General features: G+C 40.7%; 1 protein-coding gene across 3 annotated transcripts in view; it reads left to right on the forward strand.

The window, feature by feature from the left end:
• The window catches only part of TXNDC9 (thioredoxin domain containing 9), a 44464-nt gene extending 42446 nt beyond the window's left edge, over positions 1 to 2018 (forward strand). For all 3 annotated transcript variants that reach the window (XM_053707687.1, XM_053707688.1, XM_053707686.1), the window contains one exon: positions 1199 to 2018. In XM_053707687.1, the coding sequence (XP_053563662.1) occupies positions 1199 to 1319 (121 nt within the window). In that variant the 3' untranslated portion in view covers positions 1320 to 2018. The remainder of the gene's footprint in view (positions 1 to 1198) is intronic.
• The last annotated feature ends 10668 nt before the right edge of the window (positions 2019 to 12686 follow it).

Here is a 12686-nt window from a genome sequence, read left to right on the forward strand (position 1 = left end):
CTCTGCACACTTTTTCAAAATTCTACAAATTTTACACTTTTGCCTTGGCTGGGGGGGCCGCTTTTGGGAGAAAGGTTCTTCAAGCAGTGGTGCCTTCCGTTTAGGTGCCCTGTCTTGTGTCCCCCCCCCCCCCGTATCATCTGTGTACTCTAGCTTGGGTATTGGATCCCATTAGTAATTAAGATGATCCATGGACTCATTGTGTCTTTAAAATAGAAAAGAAAATGTATGCTTACCTGATAAATGTATTTCTTTTTTGACACGATGAGTCCATGGTCCGCCCTGTTCTTGTAAGACAGGTTGTTGGTTATTATAAACTTCAGACACCTCTGAACCTTGGCTTTTCCTTTCTTTCCTTAACTTTGGTCGAATGACTGGAGTGGGAGGGAAGGGAGGAGCTATTTAACAGCTCTGCTGTGGTGCTCTTTGCCGCCTCCTGCTGACCAGGAGGTGAATATCCCATTAGTAATTAAGATGATCTGTGGACTCATTGTGTAAAAAAAGAAATAAATGTATCAGGTAAGCATAAATTTTCTTATTGCACGCAAAAAAAAAATGTGGTTATGACACACTTGGAGCCCACCATGTCTATTTCTGAACAAAGAGGATCCCAGAGAAGCTTTTACTGCCCAAGAGGTAGGTAAATAATTTTCAGTGAGAAACCCAAAATTTGCAAAAGTTATTTTTGTACCATGATTGTATTTGGCAGAAAAATGGTGGTATGAAATATACCAAAATGGGCCTCAATCAATCAATTTTTTTTTTTTTTACTAAAAATATATATAGTTTAGAATTTTTTTTTTTAAATGGAGTGATGGCAAAAATGCTAAAAATTCTCCTGTACTTTGGGCAAGTTTTTCTCTAAGATTCCTGGCCCTGAAGGGGTTATGCTATATAGGAAATCAAAGTACAAATAGGTATCATTATCAAGAAGTTCTGGCATTGTCCCATCTCTCATGATCAAATCTGCTGTTTTAGCCCCTTATCTTTGTTAAGGCTTCCTTTTTATCTTGGTTTTTATCTAAGTTTATAAGTAAGACCTTACTTAATTCAGCAATGCATAAAATGTTGGTGCTCGCTTAGTAATAATAATAATTTGGATTTTCTACCCCAGTTATGTGTTGTGTTTTTTTTTTTATATATATATATATTATTGAGAATGTCTGTCATTATTAATTTTTTTTTTTTTCTTCTGTAGCGGAAATCTAATGGAGCCACCTTTCCAGAATCAGAAGAAACATGGCACAAATTTCACAAAACTTGATAAGAAAACAATACGGGGAAAAGCTTATGATTCAGACTCTGAAGACGACGATTAGCTGGTTGATTGGCTTGCTGTTGCAATTTCTTTCTGGATTTCTAATCATTGAGAATACATTCATGCCCTTGTAATGAATTCTTTGTAAATGCTACAATTATTGCTTTATTTTTATTTTACGGACTACACAGCCACATAAACTATTAATAAATATTCTTTGCAATACTTGTTACCCTCTTCAAATGAAGAGAAGGCAGTTTTAGGCTTTGATTCTTTAACATGAGCACTTCTCTAAATTCAAGCAATACATGCACTTTAGTTTTACTTTAAGTGTAAAGACTTCAAATGTGTTTTTTTCTTTTTCAAGCTAGGGATGTCATATGGTACATTTTCACACATGTAAAATTTGTGAATTTGCAGTCTGGTTAAAACGTTTTTGGGGTTTTGTTGTGGTTTTTTTTTTGTTTGTTTTTTTATATATTTGTAAAACTGCTAAAAAAATATATTTGAAGTTGGTTGGAAAAAGTGCATTACTAAGGATCTGTAAGTAAATGATAATTTGTACTCAGTGGTTTGAGTCTCCATTAGCCCCTTTTGCCAGTAATGTCTATTTTTAAGAATTTCTATGCTAAAGAATGGGGTGGTAAACCATGAGGCCTTATTAGTTCACTGCAACTTTCTTAGCAATATCCATTTTCTTACTTGAGTATTTTTGTTTTTTCTGTAACTACAAATAAAGCTTGAAACTTCTTCAACAAAACATCACCTTTAATTTTCAAATATTAAACATTTCCTTGATCTTAGGAACATTATCAGACTGAAAACTCTTCCATAGGTTTGTAGTATAAATTAAAACAGTATATTGTAAAAGTGTTGCTAATGTGTTTTCGTTTATTTTTTTATTTTATTTTGCGGATACACCTTGGCTACTTGATGAATGTTGCTCATGAGCATTGTTTAAAGAGACAAAAAACACAAAGTTCATTTTAAATGCATAGTAATGAAGTTACCACGCGCTTCCCTTCAGTCTTGGGTGCAGGCATGTTGAAATCTAGTCTTTTTAGTGCATACCAGTGAAATGTGTTTTTGCAAATATGTAGCTATTCACCTTCAGATACCTGCAGTGAAACATAGGTTCCAAAATGGCAACAATCGTAATTAGAGGGCAGGTGCATAAAGTCTTACAGCTAGATTACGAGTTGAGTGTTATGAGTCAAATAGCAGCGTTATGGCCCATAACGCATCATTTTCCCTAATGCAGCCATTGCGAGTCTTGTCGGTATAGGTGTACCGCAAGCCTTTTAGCCTGTAACGCAACGTCAGTACCCAACTCTTAAAAATTACGTTTTTTAGTGGGATTCCCATAGCGCCGGTATTACAAGTTTTTCTGTTAGGCTTAAAAGCAAGTGTTACACTCTAAAACGACAAGATTCGTAACGCTATCTAAAGTCATTAGTTATGAGTTTTACGCTACAAAGCTGTAACCTAAAACTCATAACTAATGCACCCATAAACTACCTATTAACCCCTAAACCGAGGCCCTCCCGCATCGCAAAAACTATAATAAAATTATTAACCCCTAATTTGCCGCTCCCGACATCATTGCCACTAAAAATTATTAACCCCTATTCCGCCGCTCCCCAATATAGTCACCACTATACTAAAGTTATTAACCCCTAAACCGCCGCCCTCCCACATCGCAAACACTATTTAAATATTTACCCCAATCTGCCGTCCGCCCACATTGCCCCCACTATACTAAAGTTATTAAGCCCTACACCGCCGCCACTATAATAAACCTATTAACCCCTAAATGAAAGCCCCCCCCCACAATGAAATATAATAAATTAAACTATTATCCCCTTAACCCGGAAGCCCTCCACATTGCAATAAACTAATTTAAACTAGTAACCCCTAAATCCAATGCCCCCTAATGTTATATTAAAATTAGTTTCCCTAGCTTAAATTAAAACTTACCTGTCAAATTAAAAACTAAGTTTAAACTAATATAATTATTAAACTAAAATTTAAACTTACTACCAATTAAATCAACTAAACTACACATTAAAAAAATCCTAACACTACTCTAAAAATTACAAAGTATCAAATTACAAAAAAAGTCACTAAATTACGGAAAATAACAAACTAAAGTATCAAAAATAAAAAATAATTACACCTAATCTAATAGCCCTATCAAAATAAAAAAAAAACATCCAAAATAAAAAAAAACAGCCTACAATAAACTACCAATGACCCTTAAAAGGGCTTTTTGTGGGGCATTGCCCCAAAGATATTAGCTCTTTTAGCTGTAAAAAAAAAAAAAATACTAAGACCCCCGGATGTCTTCAGGATGGATCCACTCCGCGCTGCCGGGATCAAGATAGAGGAAGCTGCCTGGATGAAAATTGAAGAGGTCACCTGGATGAAGACTTCTCGCTGCTTGGATGAGGACTTCTCTGCCGGGATGAAGATTGTTCAAGCGGGACTTCAAAAACTGTAAGTGGATCGTCTTGGAGTTAGTGTTTTAAGGGTTTTTTGGGTGGGTTTTATTTTTAGATTAGGGTTTGGGTAGTAAAAGAGCTAAATGCCCTTTCTCTTGTAAGGTGTATCCAGTCCACGGATCATACATTACTTGTGGGATATTCTCCTTCCCAACAGGAAGCTGCAAGAGGATCACCCACAGCAGAGCTGTCTATATAGCTCCTCCCCTAACTGCCACTACCAGTCATTCTCTTGCAGCTCTCGACAAAAAAGGAAGTAGCTAGAGAGATGTGCTGTTTATTTAGTTTATCTTCAATCAAAAGTTTGTTATTTTCAAATGGTACCGGAGTTGTACTATTTTAGCCTCAGGCAGAAAATAGAAGAAGAGTCTGCCTGTGGTCTTTGATGATCTTAGCAGATTGTAACTAAGATCCATTGCTGTTCTCACACATAACTGAAGAGAGAGGTAACTTCAGCTGGGGGGATGGCGTGCAGGGTCTCCTGCCATGAGGTATGTGCAGTTTAAATTTTTCTAGAGAAAGAATATGCTAGAAAATGCTGTTAATACCGGAGTTATTTAAGGTAAGCCTGATTACAGTGATTTAATAACGAATTGTATCATGCTTGCTGTAAAAGGTAATATTCTTATTACTTTCTCACATTGCTGAAAAATAAAATGTTTGCTGGAAGTGTTTTAAACGTTTTTTTTTTTATACATATTGGTGATAAAACTTTATTGGGGCCCAGTTTTTTCCACATGGCTGGCTAGATTTTGCCTAGGGTTAGTTTTGTTAGGCCCTCTCACTGTGAATACAGGATGGGAGGGGCCTATTTTCGTGCCTAAATGCGCATCAGATTTTGCAGCTTGAGACATCCAGTTTCCCTGAAGGAGTCTCCTGAACACTTGGGACCTCTCTGAGGGGTTTTTGTGCCTTTCAAAATCGTTATATGGGCAGGTAGGGCCACAGCAGAGCTGTGGCAGTTTGTTGTGACTGTTGAAAAACGTTTATCGTTGTTTTTTTTTTTTTAATCCGGTTTTGAAACTAAGGGGTTAATCATCCATTTGCAAGTGGGTGCAATGCTCTGTTAGTCTATTATACACACTGTAAAAATTTCGTAAGATTTACTGCTTTTTATCACTGTTTTTCAATTTCTGACAAAATGTTTCTCTTAAAGGCACAGTATCGTTTTTATTTTTTGCTTGTTTACATTTATCAAAGTGTTTTCCAAGCTTGCTAGTCTCATTGCTAGTCTGTTTAAACATGTCTGACATAGAGGAAACTCCTTGTTCATTATGTTTAGAAGCCATTGTGGAACCCCCTCTTAGAATGTGTACCAAATGTACTGATTTTACTTTAAGTTATAAAGATCATATTCTGTCTTTAAAAGATTTATCACCAGAGGAAACTGACAAGGGGGAAGTTAAGCCGACTAACTCGCCCCATGTGTCAGAGCCTTTGACTCCCGCTCAAGGGACTCCCGCTCAAGAGGCGCCAAGTACATCTAGCGCGCCCATGGCATTTACTTTACAAGACATGGCGGCAGTTATGGATTATACCCTTACAGCGGTATTGTCCAAACTACCAGGGTTACAAGGAAAGCGAGACAGCTCTGGGACTAGAAAAAATACAGAGCACTCTGACACTTTAGTAGCTATGTCTGATATCCCCTCACAATATGCAGAAGCTGAGGCAGGAGAGCTTCTTTCTGTGGGTGATTTTTCTGACTCAGGGAAGATGCTTCAACCTGATTCTGATATGTCTACATTTAAATTTAAGCTTGAACACCTCCGCGTGTTGCTCAGGGAGGTTTTAGCTACTCTGGATGACTGTGACACCATTATAGTGCCAGATAAATTGTGTAGATTAGATAAATACTATGCAGTGCCTGTTTACACTGATGTTTTTCCAATACCTAAAAGGTTTTCAGAAATTATTACTAAGGAATGGGATAGACCAGGTGTACCGTTCTCTCCCCCTCCTATTTTTAAGAAAATGTTTCCAATAGATGCCGCTACACCGGACTTATGGCAAACGGTCCCTAAGGTGGAGGGAGCAGTTTCTACCCTAGCTAAGCGTACAACTATCCCCGTCGAGGAGAGTTGTGCTTTCCTAGATCCAATGGATAAAAAGTTAGAGGGTTACCTTAAGAAAATGTTTATTCAACAAGGTTTTATTCTCCAGCCTCTTGCATGCATTGCCCCGGTCACTGCCGCTGCGGCCTTCTGGTTTGAGTCTCTGGAAGAGGCCTTACAGGTAGAAACCCCATTGGATGATATACTTGACAAGCTTAAAGAGCTTAAGCTAGCCAATTCATTTGTTTCTGACGCCGTTGTTCATTTAACTAAACTAACGGCTAAGAACTCAGGTTTTGCTATTCAGGCGTGTAAGGCGCTATGGCTTAAATCCTGGTCAGCTGACGTTACTTCAAAGTCTAAGCTTCTCAACATTCCCTTCAAGGGGCAGACCCTATTCGGGCCTGGACTGAAGGAGATCATTTCTGATATTACTGGAGGGAAAGGTCATGCCCTTCCTCAGGATAGGTCTAATAAATTAAGGACCAAACAAACTAATTTTCGTGCCTTTCGAAACTTTAAGATGAACGCGGCATCAACTTCCTCTAATACAAAACAAGAGTGAAATTTTGCCCAGTCCAAGCCGGTCTGGAGACCTAACCAGGCCTGGAACAAAGGTAAGCAGGCAAAGAAGCCTGCTGCTGCCTCTAAGATAGCATGAAAGATCAGCCCCTGAACCGGTAACGGATCTAGTAGGGGGCAGACTTTCTCTCTTCGCCCAGGCTTGGGCAAGAGATGTCCAGGATCCCTGGGCGTTGGAAATTGTGTCCCAGGGATATCTTCTGGACTTCAAAGCTTCTTCCCCAAAAGGAAGATTTCACCTCACAATTATCTGCAGACCAGATAAAGAGAGAGGCATTCTTACATTGTGTTCAAGACCTCCTAGTTATGGCAGTGATCCACCCAGTTCCAAAGGAGGAACAAGGGCAAGGCTTCTATTCAAATCTCTTTGTGGTTCCCAAGAAAGAGGGAACCTTCAGACCAATCTTAGATCTCAAGATCCTAAACAAATTTCTCAGGGTCCCATCTTTCAAGATGGGGACTATTCGAACCATCCTACCTATGATCCAGGAGGGTCAATACATGACTACCGTGGACTTAAAGGAGGCTTATCTTCACATTCCAATACACAAAGATCATCATCGGTTTCTCAGGTTCGCCTTCCTAGACAGGCATTACCAGTTTGTGGCTCTTCCCTTTGGGTTAGCTACGGCACCAAGAATCTTTATGAAGGTTCTGGGGTCACTTCTGGCGGTCCTAAGGCCGCGGGGCATAGCAGTAGCCCCTTACTTAGACGACATTCTGATACAAGCGTCAAATTTCCAAATTGCCAAGTCCCATACGGACATTGTTCTGGCATTCCTGAGGTCTCATGGGTGGAAAGTGAACGAAAAAGAGTTCTCTATCCCCTCTCACACGAGTTTCCTTCCTGGGAACTCTCATAGATTCTGTAGAAATGAGGATTTACCTGACAGAGGACAGGTTGTCAAAACTTCTAAATTCCTGCCGTGTTCTTTATTATACTTCTCGCCCTTCGGTGGCTCAGTGTATGGAAGTAATCGGCTTAATGGTAGCGGCAATGGACATAGTTCCGTTTGCCCGCCTACATCTCAGACCGCTGCAACTCTGCATGCTCAGTCAGTGGAATGGGGATTACACAGATTTGTCCCCTCTACTAAATCTGGATCAAGAGACCAGGGATTCTCTTCTCTGGTGGCTATCTCGGGTCCATCTGTCCAAAGGTATGACCTTCCGCAGGCCAGACTGGACAATAGTAACAGATGCCAGCCTTCTGGGCTGGGGTGCAGTCTGGAACTCTCTGAAGGCTCAGGGGTCGTGGACTCAGGAGGAGGCACTCCTTCCAATAAACATTCTGGAACTAAGAGCGATATTCAATGCTCTTCAGGCTTGGCCTCAGCTAGCGGCAGTGAGGTTCATCAGATTTCAGTCGGACAACATCACGACTGTAGCTTACATCAACCATCAAGGGGGAACAAGGAGTTCCCTAGCGATGTTGGAGGTTTCAAAGATAATTCGATGTGCAGAGATTCACTCTTGCCATCTATCAGCTATCCATATCCCAGGAGTAGAGAACTGGGAGGCAGATTTTCTAAGTCGACAGACTCATCCGGGGGAGTGGGAGCTCCATCCGGAGGTGTTTGCACAGTTGATTCAACGTTGGGGCAAACCAGAACTGGATCTCATGGCGTCTCGCCAGAACGCCAAGCTTCCTTGTTACGGATCCAGGTCCAGGGATCCCAAGGCAACGCTGATAGATGCTCTAGCAGCGCCTTGGTCCTTCAACCTGGCTTATGTGTTTCCACCGTTTCCTCTGCTCCCTCGTCTGATTGCCAAGATCAAGCAGGAGAGAGCATCAGTAATTTTGAAAGCACCTGCGTGGCCACGCAGGACTTGGTATGCAGATCTGGTGGACATGTCATCCTTTCCACCATGGACTCTGCCTCTGAGACAGGACCTTCTACTTCAGGGTCCTTTTAACCATCCAAATCTAATTTATCTGCGGCTGACTGCTTGGAGATTGAACGCTTGATTTTATCAAAGCGTGGTTTCTCTGAGTCGGTCATTGATACCTTAATACAGGTGCGAAAGCCTGTCACCAGGAAAATCTATCATAAGATATGGTGTAAATATTTTCATTGGTGTGAATCCAAGGGTTACTCATGGAGTAAGGTCAGGATTCCTAGGATATTATCTTTTCTCCAAGAAGTATTGGAGAAGGGTTTGTCAGCTAGTTCCTTAAAGGGACAGATTTCTGCTCTGTCTATTCTTTTGCACAAACGTCTGGCTGAGGTTCCAGACGTGCAGGCGTTTTGTCAGGCTTTAGTCGGAATCAAGCCTGTGTTTAAACCTGTTGCTCCGCCTTGGAGTTTAAATTTAGTTCTTAAGGTTCTTCAAGGGGTTCCGTTTGAACCTTTGCATTCCATAGATATTAAGCTCTTATCTGGAAGGTTTTGTTTTTAGTAGCTATCTCCTCGGCTCGAAGAGTTTCGGAGTTATCTGCTTTACAATGTGATTCCCCTTATCTCATTTTTCATGCAGATAAGGTAGTGTGACGTACCAAACCTGGTTTTCTACCTAAGGTGGTATCTAATAAAAATATCAATCAGGAGATTGTTGTACCGTCACTGTGTCCTCATCCTACTTCAAAGAAGGAACATCTTTTACACAATCTTGACGTGGTTCGTGCTTTAAAGTTTTATTTACAAGCTACTAAAGATTATCGTCAAACATCTGCATTGTTTGTTGTCTACTCTGGACAGAGGAGAGGCCAAAAGGCTTCGGCAACCTCTCTTTCTTTTTGGCTAAGGAGTATAATACGCTTAGCTTATGAGACTGCTGGCCAGCAGCCTCCTGAAAGGATTACAGCTCATTCTACTAGAGCGGTAGCTTCCACATGGGCTTTTAAAAATGAGGCTTCTGTTGAACAGATTTGTAAGGCGGCGACTTGGTCTTCACTTCATACTTTTTCAAAATTCTATAAATTTGATACTTTTGCTTCTTCGGAGGCTATTTTTGGGAGAAAGGTCTTGCAGGCAGTGGTGCTTTCCGTTTAAGCGCCTGCCTTGTCCCTCCCTTCATCCGTGTCCTATAGCTTTTGTATTGGTATCCCACAAGTAATGGATGATCCGTGGACTGGATACACCTTACAAGAGAAAACAAAATTTATGCTTACCTGATAAATTTATTTCTCTTGTGGTTTATCCAGTCCACGGCCCGCCCTGTCATTTGAAGGCAGGTGTTTTTTATTTTTAAACTACAGTCACCACTGCACCCTATAGTTTCTCCTTTCTCTTGCTTGTCTTCGGTCGAATGACTGGGAGGTGGCAGTTAGGGGAGGAGCTATATAGACAGCTCTGCTGTGGGTGATCCTCTTGCAGCTTCCTGTTGGGAAGGAGAATATCCCACAAGTAATGGATGATCCGTGGACTGGATACACCACAAGAGAAATAAATTTATCAGGTAAGCATAAATTTTGTTTTTAAGGGCAATGCCCATACAAATTCCATTTTCAGGGCGATGGGTAGCTTAGGTTTTTTAGATAGGTGTGTTTGTTTTGTTTTTTTCTGTGGGTTTGGTGGGGTGGGGGTTTGTAATGTTAGTGGGTATTTGTATTTTTTTTTTCAGAAAAAGAGCTGATATATTTAGGGCAATGCCCTACAAAAGGCCCTTTTAAGGGCCATTGGTAGTTTATTCTAGATTAGGGTTTTTTTTGTTTGTTTTTTTAATGGGTATTTGAATAGGAATAATTTTTATTATTTTTGATCATTTGTTTATTTTGTGTAATGTATTTCTCCAACATTGGTGTGTCCGGTCCATGGCGTCATCCTTACTTGTGGGATATCTCTTTCCCCAACAGGAAATGGCAAAGAGTTCCAGCAAAGCTGGCCATATAGTCCCTCCTAGGCTCCGCCCACCCCAGTCATTCTCTTTGCCGTTGCACAGGCAACATCTCCACGGAGATGGTTAAGAGTTTTTTGGTGTTTAAATGTAGTTTTTATTCTTCTATCAAGTGTTTGTTATTTTAAAATAGTGCTGGTATGTACTATTTACTCTGAAACAGAAAAGGATGAAGATTTCTGTTTGTGAGAGGAAGATGATTTTAGCAGACAGTAACTGAAATCGATTGCTGTTTCCACATAGGACTGTTGAGATGAAGTAACTTCAGTTGGGGGAAACAGTTAGCAGACTTTTCTGCTTAAGGTATGACTAGCCATATTTCTAACAAGACCATGTAATGCTGGAAGGCTGTCATTTCCCCTCATGCGGACCGGTAAGCTATTTTCTTAGTCAAACAAACAGAATAAAGGGCTTAATATGGGCTAAAAAACTGGTAGACATTTTTATGGGCTAAATCGATTGCTTTATTTGGGCATTTTATTCATATTTATGCTGACAATTCGCATTTATAAACTTGGGGAACGTTTATTAAACGGCAGGCACTATGTTAGACACCTTTTCCAGTCAGGGGGTCTTCCTAGTTGTAGACTGAGCCTCATTTTCGCGCCATTACTGCGCAGTTGTTTTTTGAGAGCAGGGCATGCAGATGCATGTGTGAGGATCTGAAATTTGCTGGAAAAGCTTCTAGAAGGCGTCAATTGGTATCGTATTCCCCTCTGGGCTTGGTTAGGTCTCAGCAAAGGCTATAGCTGGGACTGTATAGGGGTTACATTTGTAAACGGCTCCGGTTCCGTTATTTTAAGGGTTAAAGCTCTGAAATTTGGTGTGCAATACTCTTAATGCTTTAAGACACTGTGGTGAAATTTTGGTAATTTTTGAACAATTCCTTCATACTTTTTCACATATTCAGTAATAAAGTGTTTTCTGTTTAAAATTTAAAGAGACAGTAACGGTTTTGTTTTAAAAGTTTTTTGTGCTTTGTTGACAAGTTTAAGCCTGTTTAACATGTCTGTACCTTCGGATAAGCTATGTTCTATATGTATGAAAGCCAATGTGTCTCCCCATTTAAATTTATGTGATAATTGTGCCATAGCGTCCAAACAAAGTAAGGACAGTACTGCCACAGATAATGAAATTGCCCAAGATGATTCCTCAGATGAGGGGAGTAAAAATGATACTACATCATCTCCTACTGTGTTTACACCAGTTTTGCCCACACAGGAGGCCCCTAGTACATCTAGTGCGCCAATGCTTATTACCATGCAACAATTAACGGCTGTAATGGATAACTCCATAGCAAATATTTTATCCAAAATGCCTACTTTTCAGAGAAAGCGTGATTGCTCTGTTTTAAACACTGAAGAACAGGAGGGCGCTGATGATAATTGTTCTGTCATACCCTCACACCAATCTGAAGGGGCCATGAGGGAGGTTTTGTCAGATGGGGAAATTTCAGATTCAGGAAAAATTTCTCAACAAGCTGAACCTGATGTGACATTTAAATTTAAATTAGAACATCTCCGTGCACTGCTTAAGGAGGTGTTATCTACTCTGGATGATTGTGACAACTTGGTCATTCCAGAGAAATTATGCAAGATGGACAAGTTCCTAGAGGTTCCGGTGCACCCCGACGCTTTTCCTATACCCAAGCGGGTGGCGGACATAGTAAATAAGGAGTGGGAAAAGCCCGGCATACCTTTTGTCCCCCCCCCCCCTATATTTAAGAAATTATTTCCTATGGTCGACCCCAGAAAGGACTTATGGCAGACAGTCCCTAAGGTCGAGGGGGCAGTTTCTACTCTAAACAAACGCACTACTATTCCTATCGAAGATAGTTGTGCTTTCAAAGATCCTATGGATAAAAAATTGGAGGGTTTGCTTAAAAAGATTTTTGTACGGAGACTTCCGGTAGGCGGTGATCCAAGATGGCCACGGATTCTTGAGGCTCCGTTCAGCTTGGAATTAAAGTGGCTATATATCTCGCCATCCTATTATCCCTTGGCAATATTTGTGCCCGGGAACTCTTTGGGATCAAGGTATACCATCCCTTGGCCGCCGAGAAGCAAGAAAATAAACCGTTTGGATTTGTGGCGGGAGTATCGCCACCGTGCTGTAAAAATCTACTGCAACTTAGCAAGTGCTTAGAAACATTCCTGATCGCACACAATGGCATTACTTATCACTAAAGACTGCTCACTCGACTCCCACATTCTGGCTGAACTAAAAGATATGTTCCTGCCTAAGCTGGATCAATTGCTGCTTTCCTGTTCTAACCTGTGTGCAATAATAAAGGCAAGAGAACAACCTTACCAGCAGAGGAGACGCACTTTCAGGCCTGCCTCACAAAATGCAACAGCTACCCTCACATTGCACCGGCAAACGGGAGACAACCTTGAGGTCCCAGAGCTTACACAGAGGAGAGAAGAGATGGTTACAAGGGTGACCGGGGCAGGT

The sequence above is a fragment of the Bombina bombina genome, chromosome 3 (assembly GCF_027579735.1).
Source record: "Bombina bombina isolate aBomBom1 chromosome 3, aBomBom1.pri, whole genome shotgun sequence".
Lineage (NCBI taxonomy): Eukaryota > Metazoa > Chordata > Amphibia > Anura > Bombinatoridae > Bombina > Bombina bombina.